General features: G+C 41.2%; 1 protein-coding gene across 15 annotated transcripts in view; it reads right to left on the bottom strand.

Annotated features, from left to right (window-relative positions):
- The window catches only part of CDK15 (cyclin dependent kinase 15), a 105,298-nt gene that overhangs the window by 33,495 nt on the left and 56,032 nt on the right, over nt 1–15,771 (bottom strand). For 10 of the 15 annotated variants that reach the window (XR_014828898.1, XM_084998373.1, XM_021076187.2 and 7 more), the window contains 2 exons: nt 13,553–13,646; nt 5,909–5,972 (listed from right to left, as the gene is read on the bottom strand). Coding sequence is in view for 9 of the 15 variants with exons in the window: in XM_084998373.1 (XP_084854499.1) it covers nt 5,909–5,972; nt 13,553–13,646 (158 nt within the window). In the remaining 6 variants the exon portion in view is untranslated. Of the gene's footprint in view, nt 1–4,835; nt 4,930–5,908; nt 5,973–13,552; nt 13,647–15,771 lie in introns of all 15 variants that reach the window. The other 5 variants (XR_002339420.2, XR_014828895.1, XR_014828894.1 and 2 more) reach the window with 1 other exon arrangement.

The raw sequence follows: 15,771 nt of genomic DNA, 5'->3' as shown, positions 1-15,771 counted from the left end.
AACAAGGTCTGGCTGTGAACACACCCATCTCTAATGTAGAAAATGCCTCTGTGTGGACCTGGGAGAAAGCCTCTGTTCCCTCATGTGTAAAACTGTGCTACTCCGACCAGCATGGACACTAGCAGACAGTATAAGGGTTAACAATTATATAGGTCCTGTGCCTGGCACAGAGGGGATACTTTTTAAATGCCAGGGTTGCTCCCATGTTGCAGATTAGGGAACTGGGAAGTAAGTAACGTCCTCCAGTGCCCCCAGAGAGCACAAGGTGGAGCGGGCTTGCCTTGCCACACCATGAATTGATGCCAATAATGAAGACCTCTCTTATTAGTATCCTTCCCCTAGTTCAGCCTACGGAATAACCCCCTTGCCTAACAGCTCATTCTCTTGAGTGGATGCTGACGCACATCTTAGATTGTTCACAGCAAACACACAAAGACATGCTCAGAATCCTAAGAGCCCAAAGTGTGGTAGCTCTTTGTCATCCCAACATGGGCAAGGATCATTTTGGACTTTAATCGTCATCTGTCCTATGGTGGTGTCCAATGGAGTGACAGTGGATCCGCTCACAGTGGACTTCAGGTCAAAATGAAACATTCCAAGAGGAAGGCTGGACTGCCGCTTAACAACGCTATCTGATGCCAGTATTTGGTCCCCGTTATTTCTTGCTTCCACCTGGTGGTCAAAGGTTGAAAAAGCAGGCATGCTGAAAATAGCTAGGGGTCAGCAGGCTCCATTTGCGTATCGTTTATAGGACATCTGAATCTGTGTCCCTGCAGGGCTTTTAGTACCGCTTTCCTGCCTTTTGATTTCTACTAAGTTCCTCCAGTGGAAAAATCTTTCCATGTGCAGCGTTTTTTCCCGGGGCTGAAAGAACCCGGATAATCCCGGATGCTTCCCTGCAGCTGAGCTCATGTCACAAATCAGGCATGATTTTCAGCAGATATTTCTTTAAAAGTTTGAAGGCCTCTGTGGACTCTATTCCCTTCTCAACAGGAACAAGCATCAAAGAGACGGGAATAAAATGCTTTGCACGCACATCAGGAACTAATTGCCAATTTGGCAAATGCATTGACTAATGTCATGCACTGTTATTTCTAAATCCTCTCCTGTCCTTGACCCCCAGTATCTAGATGTAAACTTGGAACCATTAGTGGAGAAGGATAAAGTCTTCTGGTGCCTCAAATGGAATTGAGAGGGATTTAAACTCAGCGCTTTTGAGTGTGGTGAAATGAACCCAGCAGTACATTAATGCTAGGATTTGAGCTCACACAGCATGAGCGCTTTCAAAAACCGTGTTTAAGGAAGCAAACAGAGCCACGACAGACCCTTTCAGTGGAGCAAAAGGAGTTGGATGAAACAATCAATGACACATTAAAAACCACAACTGGGCTGCAATCATGTGGGCAGGAAAAAAAGTTTTTCTTTATCACAGGATCTTTGGGTCTAATGAGACGGTGACTGGACAACCTCCAGAGAAGCAAGGCCTCCGTTTACTTTTACCGAGAAATGTCTAAATATTTAGCTGATTCTCTTAAAAGCCTTACAGGAGTCTGTAGCAAAGTGGGCTCCAAGGTATGATCTTATTGGCTCTATAGTGCCAAGCTATTTAAAGGGAGTTTAGAAAAGTCAGAAGATAATTACCAGTCAAAGGACAAATGTTAACTTATTTTTTTTTCCTCAAAATTAACTATTTTTAATGTCCTCCAAATATTTAGTTTAAGATCGACACCTTGCCAGGCAACGCTGTCTCTTCCTTGATTTTAAATGGTTCTCTACCTCTTCTGAACACTTTATTCTTATTGGTTCCAGTGGGGCTTGAAGTGTTTGAGGCTGCAAAGGCACTTCTGAGTGCATTTTCTGGGGAGCAGGAGGGGATGATAAGAGGGCTGAGCGAAGTTTGTAAAAATACCTACCAGGGGTTCACCTTTTAAATTCATACCACTGTCTGGGTTGGCACATTTTAGCCAAGGCCACTATCCAGTGTGCTCCAAGCTTCTGGGATCCTCTGTGACACAAACCCAGTGCTTTCCAGATCTGGCATCCACTGGGGCTTTAACCTTTTTAGACTTCCTCACAGTGGAATCCCCTCCGGCCTGCCTTCTTTCTTATTGCTTCCTGGGGACTCTGACGAAGGCTCACCAAACTTCTCCCCTCCCCCACTGCAGGAGGCCAGCACAGTCCCCATTCCCGCCAGTTTGATTAATGTGTCTTGCCTAATTGTGTGCAAGATGGCAGGCCTTTAGCAAGTGTGACCAGTTTATTGTTCAGCCAATCACAGGCGCCTCAGTTAGCATGTGAAAAGGGGGTGTGTTGCTGGGGAGGGTGAGTGTTCTGGCGGCTGAGTCAAAGGAGGAGCGTTTTGGGGGGTCACAGAGCAACACCCACTTCTTTGAGGAGATGTTACTATGCTCTACTAAACCTGTAAACCTCTTACTCAAAGCACTTTTTCTCCCCTCCCTGTTTTTTCAAGGAGATCTCTTTTTCCCATGGTGCAAGCAAGGCAAGACACTGGCTACTCTGCAGATGGAGTTCACGTTCCAGGGTTTTTAATATTTCACTTTTATATTTCTGTTAGAGAATGATCCTGCTGAGAGTCTGGGAATCCGTGCTCGTCAGAACCCCCTCACTGACACTTGGATATATTGCTCTGAAAGCTATCCCAGGAGAAAAGATTAAACAAAAAAAGCCTACTTTTCAAAGCCTACTTCTCAATCTGCCCACATCAAAATAAGACAACTGGCCCTTTGAAGTGGAAGACACAGAGCTCTCAGCCAGCTTGCTTAAAATGGGGGTGGGGGAGAGAAGGAGAGAGGGAAGGAAGGAAAGAAAAAGAAGAAAGAAAGAGAAAGGAAGAAAGAAAGAAAGGAAGGAAGGAAGGAAGACCAGTGTCTAAAATTATATACCTCTCTTCCCTTGCCCAAATTTAATCAGGCACAAGAGTTGAACTGATGGTGAGAAAACCTATAGCCCTGCTCATGAATGTACCAAGAAAACCGGTCAGAGAAACCTGCCCAGCTGGGTTAGCATCAGGTGTTTTTTTTGTTTGTTTGTTTGTCTGTTTAAAAAAAAAAAAAACAAAAAAAACCCCTGTACAGACAGAAACAGTGTTTTTCACACTTAGTCTAGACAAGGTCTGGCAAGGGCAGAGTGGGCATAGCTGGACACGGGATGGTTCGCTCAAGTTCTGAGCTTTCTGGCTCCCTCAAGGTTGTCGTGTGGCTGAATTCCGAGTTTGGGGGCTCTTACTGCTACTTAGAGTGAAAAGGGAAGGGATGGAAATGTCATCGGGAATGGTGCTAACACTTCTCATCGGTGACATTTTTCTGGCTCCCATCCCCTCTTCTGTTCCCACCGTCACTGAAGTTCAAGTGCATGGAAGCAGCAGCAACAGCTCAGGGGTGGGGGTGGGAGGGATGGGGCTCAAAGGGACTTCTTCATTCATGTAAGAGGATGTTCCCAGAACACAGATGTGGGTGCTCATTTACATCACTGTCCTGATGAGGGAGTTATCAACAGTCTGACTCTTGCCCAAGATATGCTGGACTTATACGATTTACGAATACAAGTTTAGACATCTTGGTTGTGACTAAGGTTACAGCTCCTTTCTGTAAGGCTAGCCTGGCCCACAGCTATACACTGCCCAAGCCCATGGAAATGCAGCTCCAAATGAGCATCCCCTAATGAGGAGAGCTGGTGAAAGAGTGTGGATGACTAACAACCCCAACTCTTATAGATCCAAGAAGGTGCCATATTCATCCATGCAGACCCAGCACAGAACACAGTGCCAGGAAGACAGGAGGTGCTCAAAATTGTTTGACTTTTTTGAATTGAGTTAAATCCTGGAGTTCCTATTGTGGCTCAGAGGTAGCAAACCTCTGAGCCACAATCCTGGAGTTCCTATTGTGGCTCAGAGGTAGCAAACTAGGATCCATGAGGTTGTAGGTTCGATTCCTGGCCTTGCTCAGTGGGTTAAGGATCCAGCATTGCTGTGAGCTGTGGTGTAGGTCGTAGATTCAGCTTGGATTCCGAGTTGCTGTGGCTGTTGGTGTAGGTTGGCAGCTATAGCTCTGATTAGACCCCTAGCCTGGAAACTTCCATCTGCCGCAGGTGCAGCCCTAAAAAGACAAAAAAGAAAAAATTAAATCCTTACTAGAAAAACAATGCAATGAATCCGATCGATGTTAGGCCTGAAGAATTTGCTTCATAAATAAAAAATTGCGCATTACCTTGAAATGACAGCAAAATGAAAAATGCAACATATTCCTTGCTGTTTTATTGGAACCCAGTTATCTTATTTAGTACAGGATCTGGTAGGAAGCATTTTGGGCAAGTTTCTATCATTCTTGTTCTCACCAAGGACCATTGTTTATTGCCTGAATCAACCTGAAACCCAATGTTTGAAGTTTGGGGTATAGCATATGCTCACAGTGGCAGCTTTGTATTGACATCATCCAAATTGTTTTCTACAGCCCCTCTGTGACCCTAACTTTTGCTTGCATCTATGTGAGGAAGTTGAGGGGTCCCATTTTTACCTGGAGAGGAGAGCAGCGAGGGAGAGGTATAAGCAGGATAGAAAAGGATGAGACCCAGGTTCTCCTAGAAACTATAGCAACTGGAGATAGGATCTATGGCAGACTGGACCATGGTCTCCATAACAACAAAAAAGCCTATTCTTTTTTCTCTCTGCCTCAGACCAAAGGGAAAGGCATTATTCCAAGCCCTGGGGCCAGAGTATGGCATTTTTCTCAAGTGCTAAATTCAAGCAAAATCATTAGAAAGGGTAAATTATTTGAAAATGATCCCAATACCAGTTAGCAATACATATGATCACTCACAAAGCAGTTGAAATGACTTTACAGTTAGTCTTTAGCTGCTGCAGGTCTTCCATAATCCTGACCAGTTCAAGCTGCCCGAACCCTGTATACAGAGCTGTTTGAGCAAAAAGTGTTAGATGCTGGGTGGCGGGGAGGGGGATAAAAACTACCCAGTCTCCTATGTCTTTTGTCTTCCACTTCTATTGCCTTTTAAATCTCCCTACCATTTCTTGCTCTCATAAAACCCTTCCAGAATAACTTCATACTAAAGTTAGTAATGACAACAATTTGGGAAAATTCCACTTTGAGTTATGGGACAATGTAAGACTATAAAGCCTAGAAAAAACAGACTTGGGCCACATTCTCCCTAATCTTGTCCATATATCTACCTCCCCTTCAATCCTGCCTGCAAGACTCTGGTGTGGCCCCCATGGGCTTCTCAACTTCTGATATGGTTCTTCATCCCATAGCTCAATGCTCATCTCCTCTCTTCTATCACAACATCCTTGAAGTGACTACTGGGTAATCTGACCTCACTGGCACATCTTTGGGATCATTTCTCAAAGACATTCCTCATGGCAACACTTCCAAATCCACCCCCAGGAGCCAGTCTTGGAGGACAAAATGTGTGACACGAAATCACCAAGTGTTAGGTCTTGAGACGATCAATGAACTCTTGCTTAGTCTACAGATGTCCTACTTGGCTAGTGAGCCTCTGCTTTCCCTCAATTGTGTTACTTTCATTTTACACTTTACAAGATATAATAACGTAGTAAATAAATTCCATGTTAGTCATTGCACTCAAAAGTGAGACCATCTTTTGAGTTACACTTTTAAGTCATTGGGTATTTGGAAATGGATGTGGAATCCACAGTAACAGTCACTCCTGTTACTTGTGTTTTACAGGGTAGGAGAACTGATCTAACCTCAACTACTATTCCAAGTAGTAAAAAGATTTGTCCGGGAATGTAAGAATCTACAAATCTGTGTGGACCTATTTACACTGTTAGCAATGCAAGAAGGACACCCCATTTGTACAGCTAGTGCTCTCACTGCTAAGTCTCAGAGTGTTCAGAAGCTCAAATCACTATTACCTGGATTGTAGTTAGGTAGCTTGGAAACCCCAGGCCAGGTATCCTCTGTAGGGACTCCCACCACCTAGAGACAAAGAAAGACAACGAAAGATGAGGGGGAGAGGAGGTGAATGGAACAGGTATGGAGACTTGAAGGACACACCAGGGAGGAACAGAAAAGAATTAGATGCATGTCACATTATGCCAGCTGATGTGTACAAGAAGGAAACTCTAGTGTTTCCAACATCTGTAGTTTCATGGACAAAACTGCCATGTATTCCTATGGTTCTGGATAATTAATTTTATGTGTCAACTTGAAAAGGCTAAAGGATGCCCAGATAGCTGGTAAAACATTATTTCTGGGTGTGTCAGAGAGGGTGCTTCTGGAAGAGATTAGTATTTGAACCCTGTAGACTGAATAAAGAGATGTGTTTGGCATCAACCAATGGGTGGAGGGCCTGAAGAGAACAGGTGGAGGAAGGGCAAGTTTTCTCTTTCACTTAAGCTGAGACATCCATCTCCTCTTGCCTTTGGTCACTGGGGCTCCTAGGTCTCTGGACTTCAGATTCTGGGACTTACGCCAGCAGCCCCCTGAGGCTGGATCATATATATCACCAGCTTCCTGGTTCTCTAGTGTGTGGCGTATGTACCTCAGCCTCCTTGAAATCATACGAGCCAATTCCCACAATGAATCATTTTATATACAATGACATAAACAAAAATGATTTATCATGAGAATCATATTATATATATTATAATAATCATTATGTATACATAATGATTTATTAGGAGAAATATATATATATATTTCCCATATTGGTTCTGTTTCTCTGGAAAACCCTGACCAACATAGAGCCTAAGCATAGGTCTCCACTAACACACTTATGATTCTGAGACAGACCACATAACCTTGCTTAAAGTCATAGTCTCATCACTAAATATCCATGGGTGTACCCCAGAGATACTTTGAGTTTGGTATAAAGCAAATATTATAATAAAGTGAGTCACAGACATTTTTTGGTTTCCCTGTACACACAAAAGTTATGTTTACACATATACTGTGGTCCATTAAGTGTACAATAGACCAGCGTACATACCTTAATTTAAAAAACCCATGTAGGAGTTCCTGTTGTGGCTCAGCAGTAACTAACCCGATTAGGATCCATTGGGATGCAGGTACAATCCCTGGCCGTGCTCATCAGGTTAAGGGGTCCAGCGTTGCTGTGAGTTGTGGTGTAGGTCACAGATGAGGCTTGGATCCTGCGTTACTGTGACTGTGGCATAGGCCGGCAGCTGTAGTTCCAATTCGACCCCTAGCCTGGGAACTTCCACATGCCATGGGTGTGGTTCTAAAACAACAACAACAACAACAACAACAAAATGTACATACCTTAATTTAAAAATGCTTCCTTGAAAAAAAAATGGAGTTCCTCTCGTGGCTCAGTGGTTAACGAACCCAACTAGCAACCATGAGGACGTGGGTTTGATCCTTAGCCTCGCTCAGTGGGTTAAGGATCTGGCATTGCTGTGAGCTGTGCTGTAGGTCGCAAACACGGCTCGGATCCCATGTTGCTGTGGCTGTGGTGTAGGCCAGCATCTACAGCTCCGATTCAACCCCTAGCTTGGGAACCTCCATACACCTCATGTGCAGCCTTAAAAGGACAAAAGACGGAAACAACAACAACAACAACAAAAAACGCTTCCTTGCTAAAGGAAAAGGCTAACCATCATCTGACAATGCAGGGTTGCCATAAACCTTTAATTTGTAAAAAAGAAAAAGAAAGCAATATGTGCAAAGTGCAATAAAGTGAAGCACAGTAAAATGAGGTATGTCTGTATGGCATGAGCACCATACATTAGGATGCTATGTTGGGAGGTGGGTATATAAAAAGACAGGAGTGGCGAAGTGTCCCTTTAGATTATCTATCTATCTATCTATCTATCTATCTATCTATCTATCTATCTGATATTCTTCAGTGTGCTCAAATTTAAAAAGATTCAGATCACTGACCTTCAGACACCATGAATGTTGGCAAAAAATGACTCCAACCTAACTCTAGTCTTTTCTGCTAAATTCATCTCCTCCACCTGTTTTCCCTGTGGCCAAGCCGCTTGGAATATGGCATTTGGTTTTTAACTGGTGGGTCATAATACTAACAACATCTCTTCAAAAAGAGCTCACTTGTGTTTTGGATTTTCAAATTGAAGCTTTAGTTTTTAATAAATACGAAAAGTCTTTTGGAGTATCAAGTCAAAACACTTTTCTGATTTTGGGTGGTGCTGTTACTGCAAGTTCTCTTGTAGGCATAATCTTACCGTTCTTCTAAAATAATCCATAAAAGCCTAATGTCAGTTACGCCTGGCAGCTAAAATATTGTTTTTGTGAAATATTAGTACAACACTAGTAGCTCTGATACACCACTACACTATAACTCTTCTTAGAAACACACCTCAATTTAAGTCTTTCTAGAAGCATATCTCATAGAAAGAGCTCAGTGAATCCATTTGTAAAATGCTGGCTACAGATGCTGGCCCAGTTGTTATGGCAGGAAGTCGATTGCCCAATGACTAATAATAATCAATGAAGAATCTAGAAGCCTCTTAATATCTACGAGCTTGCTGACTAGGACTCTGGCTGAGAGGTACATTTTGTGGTGCCTCTTAAGCTTGTCTTCAAACAAAAGACACTGAAGTGCCATTTTCCCTCATAGAATAATAATAAAAATTACTACCCAGTAGAATCTTCTTTCTTTGATCCATTCCCTAAACAAATTGAAAAGCTACTGAGAGGACTGAGAGGATTATAGGCTTTTCCTATCAGCCTCCCCCGAGCCTGAGGGAAGACTAAGAATCCTGGAATCCATTTTGAAAAACCAACTGGACTAATGCTTCCTTTGTGGGAGAGGACCAGGGGCGGGGGAGCTGATTCTAACTTTGTTAACCTCCCATCTTAGGTATTTGCACAGATGTGCATGTAAACAAGTGAGTGGGAAGATCCACAAGTCCCCCTACATCTTCTGTTACCTGGCAAAGCCCAATGAAAAGAAAGCAAAGATAATGAAGACAAAGCAATCAAGGAAGCAGCGACCTCACCCGTAAGTTCTCAAGGTGCACGTTACCGGGACTGTTGGTGACCGAATATTATGTGTAATTAAAGCCAACAAAATGGATACCAAAAGTCTAAAATACTGTGCTAAAAGCTCGAAGCTTGAGATTTGAAAAGTTTAGACAAAAATTCAACATCCTCTGTTTGGAAATGTGATGCTCTGTTTCTATTTGAAAGTTATTGAATTTATTCTCACTTGAGAAAATCACTAACTCTCCATTTCACTGACCGGGCAACTGAAAACCAAAACTTGCTGATTCACTCCTTCCCTGAAGGCTCTTAAAAGGCAGCGAGTGAGTGCTGTGTTTGAAATCACAGTGGGCTGCAGGGGCTGCTTTCTGCCTTTGTTGGAATGGAAACTGAAGGCATGTTGAGTAATGGATTTAAAATCTGCATAGTTTATTTTATTCTGATTTTAGAACCACATCCAGGATTATGTGCTAAAAATACTACTGAAAGAATTAGATTTCTAAAAAAATGGATCTACTTGATGAGAGCTCTTTAGATGTAAACACACACACTGTCTGTCTTTTCAGAAAGGCAGTAAAATAAAGATTCAGGATTTCTCATTATGTCTTTATTCCTAAGAGTGAGATCTCAGGATAAATGTGACTTTGGGCGGTATACCAGAGACCCACCGCTTTCGAAGAAGCAATTCTTAATCAAATATCTTGAACTCGCAATAACTTTCCCTTTTTATCTGTGTAGACCACTTTTAGTAAAATACACATTCAGGAGCCATTTGGGATGTTTGAGTTTCCAGGCTGCTTAGGATGCAGTAGTAAAAAGATAACACATTGCTAAATGTGGTGACTTTCTCTCTTTGTCCTCAGAGAGTAGAATTATAGATGCAATAGTAAAACCGTGGTCTCCACCTGCTTGGATGGAACCAGAGGGAAAATGAGATGTAATGTACCTGACCTTTGGTGCCCACAAATGATAGCTAAGCAATATAGAACTATCTCCTTGATTTGTACAGACTGAAAGTCAGCAGTGGGCTATACGAGTCTATAAACCTGAGAAATAAATAAGGGGGGAAGGAGGGGACTTAATAAATAGAGAATAATATGATGATTAAAAACGATAGAAGCAGAGTTCCCATCGTGGCGCAGCAGAAACAAATCTGACTAGGAACCATGAGGTTGCGGGTTCTATCCCTGGCCTCACTCAGTGGGTTAAGGATCCGATGTTGCCATGAGAGCTGTGGTGTAGGTCATAGACTTGGCTCCTATCTGGCATTACAGTGGTTGTGGCAGCTGTAGCTCTGATTTCACCCCTAGCCTTCGAACCTCCATATGCCGAGGGTGTGGCCCCAAAAAAGCAAAAAAAAAAAAAAAAAAAAAAAAAGATAGAAGCTACAACATTCTCTTTACACTCTGTTCAAAGAAGTCATAAGTTCATGGAGCCAGAAAGTCAAATACACTTTAAGACACTGGAGACCCAGGGAGGGAGATTATAAGACATGCTTTATCTCCTAACCTGGAATTAGAGCTGGGTTCAGTACTCATGTCTCTTGACTCTAGGCCAGTGTTATTTCTCATATAGTTACTTGTTTTAAACTTGTAATTGGCATAAATGTCAAAATAAAGTCCTGATTTATTGCAGTGCGATAAGGATAAAGGTAGACGTGAACATGGCCTCCTGGGCAGGACCTGGTGGACTGATTTGCTAGGATGTGTTTGTTTTGACTGCGTCGCTCATGTTTTGGTACGTTATGTCCAGATACAAGTCCAAGTTTTTCACTTACTGAATTACCTAAAACATTCTTCAGATGGCCACTGTCAATTACCAAAGCCAGGCCGGGAAACTTGAACCAATAACTAGAGAGCCATTAGGTTCTGGGAAACATCTAACCCATTCCTTCTGTTCTATGATTTCTAAGAGCTGTCTAAATGCAAAGGACAGTAAAATGATTGCTTTGAAGAACATGATCACTTAAAAACCGGAAAGAGTGTTAGAACATCAGTTTATAGACAACTTTTCAACTATCCTCATAGCATACTTTATTTATAATTTTTATTAACTATACATATATACATTGTTTATATGTGTTTCGTATGTATTCACTTGTATTTTATGAATCACCCCATCTAGACTGAGCCACATTTGAAAGCGCAAATCCTACATTTTCCCTCTTCTTCCCCTCTTTTCCATGCCTTCCAATGTCTTACAAGACCTTGCGGTGTATTTTATATGATGAATGTCCAACAAGTATTGTTTGTTGATTAAATGACTAGGAAAAACTTCAAATGTGTACAAGATCCCGGCAAGGTCAGGTTTAAGCAGTGCTTAACTGTGCTTCCTCCATTGTGGATAAAAAGCAATACGAAGTGGAAGAACAGAACAATTAGGTTAAATATGAGGAAATGCCTGTGAACAGTTTGGTCCTTGAACCATCTCTGCGATAATCATTTCTCTGAGAGAGAAAGACAACAAACATTTATCAAGCACTTATGGCACACGGAGCTTGCTTTGCATTGATCTTAGGAAATTCTCACAGCAAGGTTAGAAAGTCGTTGTCACCGGCCCCACCTAACAAATGAGGAAACCGAAGCTCAGAGGGACGACATAACCTTCACGTGTTCATTTAGCTAAAAGGGGCTAGAATTCAAATCCGGGTCTTACAATTCTAAAGCCATTAATTACATGAGGCTGCCTCCAGCTTAGATGATGGTTACAGCCTCCCACGATGCTTTTTACTTTGCTTTTTATGGCTACACGTGCAGCACATGGAAGTTCCCAGGCTAGGGGTGGAATTGGAGCTGCAGCTGCCAGCCTACACCACAGCCACTGCAACACCAGATCTGAGCTGCATCTGCCACCTACACTGCAGCTCGCGGCAACACTGGATCCTTTAACCCACTGAACGAGGCTTGGGATCGAACCTGCATCCTCATGGATACTAGTCAGGTTCTTAACCTGATGAGCCACAGTGGAACCTCCCAATGATGCTTTTTGAAAGTAGCATGTGTCTGTCTTGCAAGAGAATTTTGAGAAGAAAAATATTTTGGCTTGAAAAATGTTTAGTTTGTGAATGCTTCCCAAACTTTTCCTATGATCCCCTACTAGGTTTCCAAAAGAAAGCTTAATGGCAATGATTAGTCTCTATAAAATGTCTTAATTTCACAAAGCACATTTTATTTTAAAATTCACCAATCACAATATTTTATTGGTCATGTATCTGTAACACTAGACCAGTTTGCACAGAATATGTTCATAAAGGTGAGCCAATGGCCCTCCATACACTAGCAACTAATTCTTCCCCTTTTCTTACTATTCCCTAAGGATTTTTCTCACCTCCATGTGTATATTAAAGATAAACTCAACTTTTTTTTTAATAAATGAAGTTACTCCACAGTGGAAACGCAATTCCAAAATGAAAATTTTATACCATTCGTGGAAAGCCAAAATGTTTGGGGCTACTAAATTGGAATCATAAAGGAGTTTGAGAAAAAGACAAGTTTTTTTCACCTGCACACAAAAAGCCCATTCTGGCAGTATTTCCCAAGATACTTGACTGGGAGGCTGTTGGCAAGAATGCTCTAGAAACCTGCCTGAAGCAGAAAAAGGGAGCAGAATCCAGGATATAAATGATACCTGCCCTGGCCACCCCAGTTTAAAGCACTGTGTGTGACACTTCTACAATATCGATGGATCTTGAAAATGTTTTTCTAAGTGAAACAAGCCAGACACAAAGGACAAAATTCTGTATGATTCCACTTATATGAGAACCTAGAATAGGCAAATTCATAGATACAGAAGGGAGATGTGAGGTTACCAGGGGCTGGAGGGAGGGTAAATGAGGCACTGATTGAATGGATACAAAGCTTCTGTTTGTGAGGAGGAAAAAGTTTTGGACATGGATAGTGGTGTGATGGTTTAACAGCAATGTGAATGCATTTAATGCTATGAACTGTACTCTTAAAAATAGCTAGAATGGTAAATTTAATGTTATATATATTTAACCACAATTAAAAAATCATCAAAAAGAGCAATATATTAATGACTGTAGTACATGGCGTAAAAGCTATCAGGGACATAAAAACAAAGTAAATAATGATGCAAATGACGGAGGGATAAATAATGAATAAAGAAATGGAACCATACGCACAAAAACACCTTATCACTTTAGGAATTTCGTTTTGGAGGAATATGATGGAACATGGGAAGCCTTTGTTTTATTAGGGTTCTATGAAAATTTACTCTCTTGTCTTGGGATGATAAAGATCCAGGGCCAACTTACATGGTAGAATTAGAGCTGGGGATGGCAAGGCAGGGGTGGGTTTAAGTAGTAATGGCAGAAGTTGCCCTGGGAGGTTGAGAGCCTGATCATCACAGGGAGCAGGTGGATTCATGCGCTGCCACAGGACAGCAAGGGGTTCCTGATCTCTCATTCCCAAGGCGCTCATGCCCCTGGCAAAGCCCATGGTTTCCACAACCTTAAAATATGGCTGAATCTCTCAAAGCAGATGGACTGTTTCACTCTTCCCCAGGGCAAATTTGGTTCAAAGTTTGAAATGCATATATTTTTTTCTTACTGAGAGGAATTCTTCTCTTACCTCCCAGATCTTCTCCAGCTGTTCAAGGATGTTGGAAACCCCAGGAAACAACGGTTGACCCTGGAACATTTCAATAAAGATGCAGCCTGCACCCCTAACAAAGGAAATAAGAGTCAATCCGATACTTTCAAGGAAACCATGCATGCAAAACTAGCATTTCTCCTTCCAAGAAATATTTTGAGAACAATTAAACAGGAGCCGCATACCATGAAAAGTCTTGGGCAAAGAAAAGCTCCCATGTTAAACAAAAATAAGAACAGCCTGCCGCTTTTTGTTAAAATGGAATGCAACGGATGCAATGGATACATAGCAAACATTTCAGCTCATTCAAGCTCATTATCTATTTAGTGAAAAAAGAAGAAAGTACTGAACTTTCTTTCACTGAATCTAAGGTGCTATCATCTTAAGAAGCATCATTATTGTAGGTACTTTAAAAGAAACAGACAAAAAAAAATCCATAAGTTAAACTATGATATGACCAGAATGTTTATTTTATACCTATTGAAAGGGCTGTTACAAATTTCATTACACAGGTTATTTCCTCATATATCATACTTTTACATGCAAAAAAAAAAAAAAAGGAATAATAAGTGAAAGAAACTGGTTTAGGTATTTTTAAAAGTTTTTCACATTTAGCCTTTGATTCCAACTCTTTGATGTCTATGCTGATCCATGGCATCATCTTTTTTTTTTTTCTTTTTAGGGTTGCACCCATGGCATATGGAGGTTCCCAGGCTAGGGGTTGAATGGGAGCTGGAGCTGCCGGTCTACACCGAAGCCACAGCAACGCTGGATCTGAGGCGCGTCTGTGACCTACACCACAGCTCACGGCGACACTAGATCCTTAACCCACTGAGTGAGACCAGGGATCAAACCGGAGTCCTCATGGTACTAATCAGGTTCATTACTGCTGAGTCATGACAGGAACTACATGGTATCATCTTTTGATGGTATAGTCCAGGAGTTTGATGATGCAGCATTTCTTAAAATAATCCATAAAAGAACTAAGAGTCATTGGAGCTGGGCTCCTAAGCTGATCTTGCAATTACATAGCCTACTTTTGACTCCAGCTTCAAGAATGTTGCTAAACACTTCTGAGTCACTTCTCCACAACCATTTGGTTTCTAGAGGTTAAAGGAAAAAAAAAAAAAAAAAAAGCTCTCCTGTCTTCCAAGTCACTGACACCCACTCTACAAGTTTTTGATGCTGGCACGTTTGATGCTCACACATGTGTAATGGTAAACTCAGTCACAACTGCAGCATGGCTGACGGCTATTGTAAGATACTACTGATTGTAAGATGATCCTGATTTCACATCGAATGCACATCTCAAAATAGATTAAAAAGGGTGAAATATCAATTTTCTTTCCTATTTAGTTAAACTGGAGGATAATTCCTGAGGAACAGTAAGGAGTGAGGTTTATTTTGCCAATAATGCTCATTTACTTTGTTTTGTTTTTGTTTTTTTCCTTTTTTCGGCATACGGAACTCCAGGACAGGGATCAGATCCCTGCAGTGGCAGCCTATGCTGCAGACACGGCAATGCTCAACCCACTGTCCTGGTCTGGGGGTTGAACCCGCATCCCTGTGCTCCAGAGACGCTGCCAATCCCATTGAACAACAATGGGAACTCCAATAACGCACATTTTTACTCTTATAAACATTCTGAGTGATAAAAATGATTCGGGATACTGATTACAGAGATTATCTCCACGGTCTAACGATTCTCAATTTTTTTTTTTTTACTCCAAATCCCTTTCACCATAACACATAATTGTGCAAATTCCCTCAATCATCTAGACATTTTTGTGTTACATGCTAAAGAAGGAAATTTAAAGATTTTATTATAGATGATCCTATTATTAAACATTATGAAGTTCATTTTTAAAATGGTCTTTAATATTTTAATATGTATTTATTACATGATAAATTTTTACTTTTTCCATCTGTATACACACATACTATTTCATTTACTTTGTGTAGAAGAAAGCAGATTTCTTGATAAACAAGCTTAAGAATAATGTTTATATTGTGTCTGGTTTGGAGACAGAATATGTATTAAAAGAAAGATTGAAATTTAACTATCTTTTCCTGTCAAAAACTATTTTCATGACCTAATATTTGGTTTGCATGTAAAATAAACTACTGGCTTAGTCTTAGAATTTGTATACATATAAATAAAAGACATCTGATTGTGTCTTACAGGTAGGCTTTTCCTT

The sequence above is a fragment of the Sus scrofa genome, chromosome 15, assembly GCF_054392235.1.
Source record: "Sus scrofa isolate SSC_HxYL_T2T_F1_AM1 chromosome 15, Sscrofa_HxYL_maternal_Yorkshire_Landrace_v2.0, whole genome shotgun sequence".
Classification (NCBI taxonomy): domain Eukaryota; kingdom Metazoa; phylum Chordata; class Mammalia; order Artiodactyla; family Suidae; genus Sus; species Sus scrofa.
This window is presented reverse-complemented; position numbering and strand designations above follow the sequence as displayed.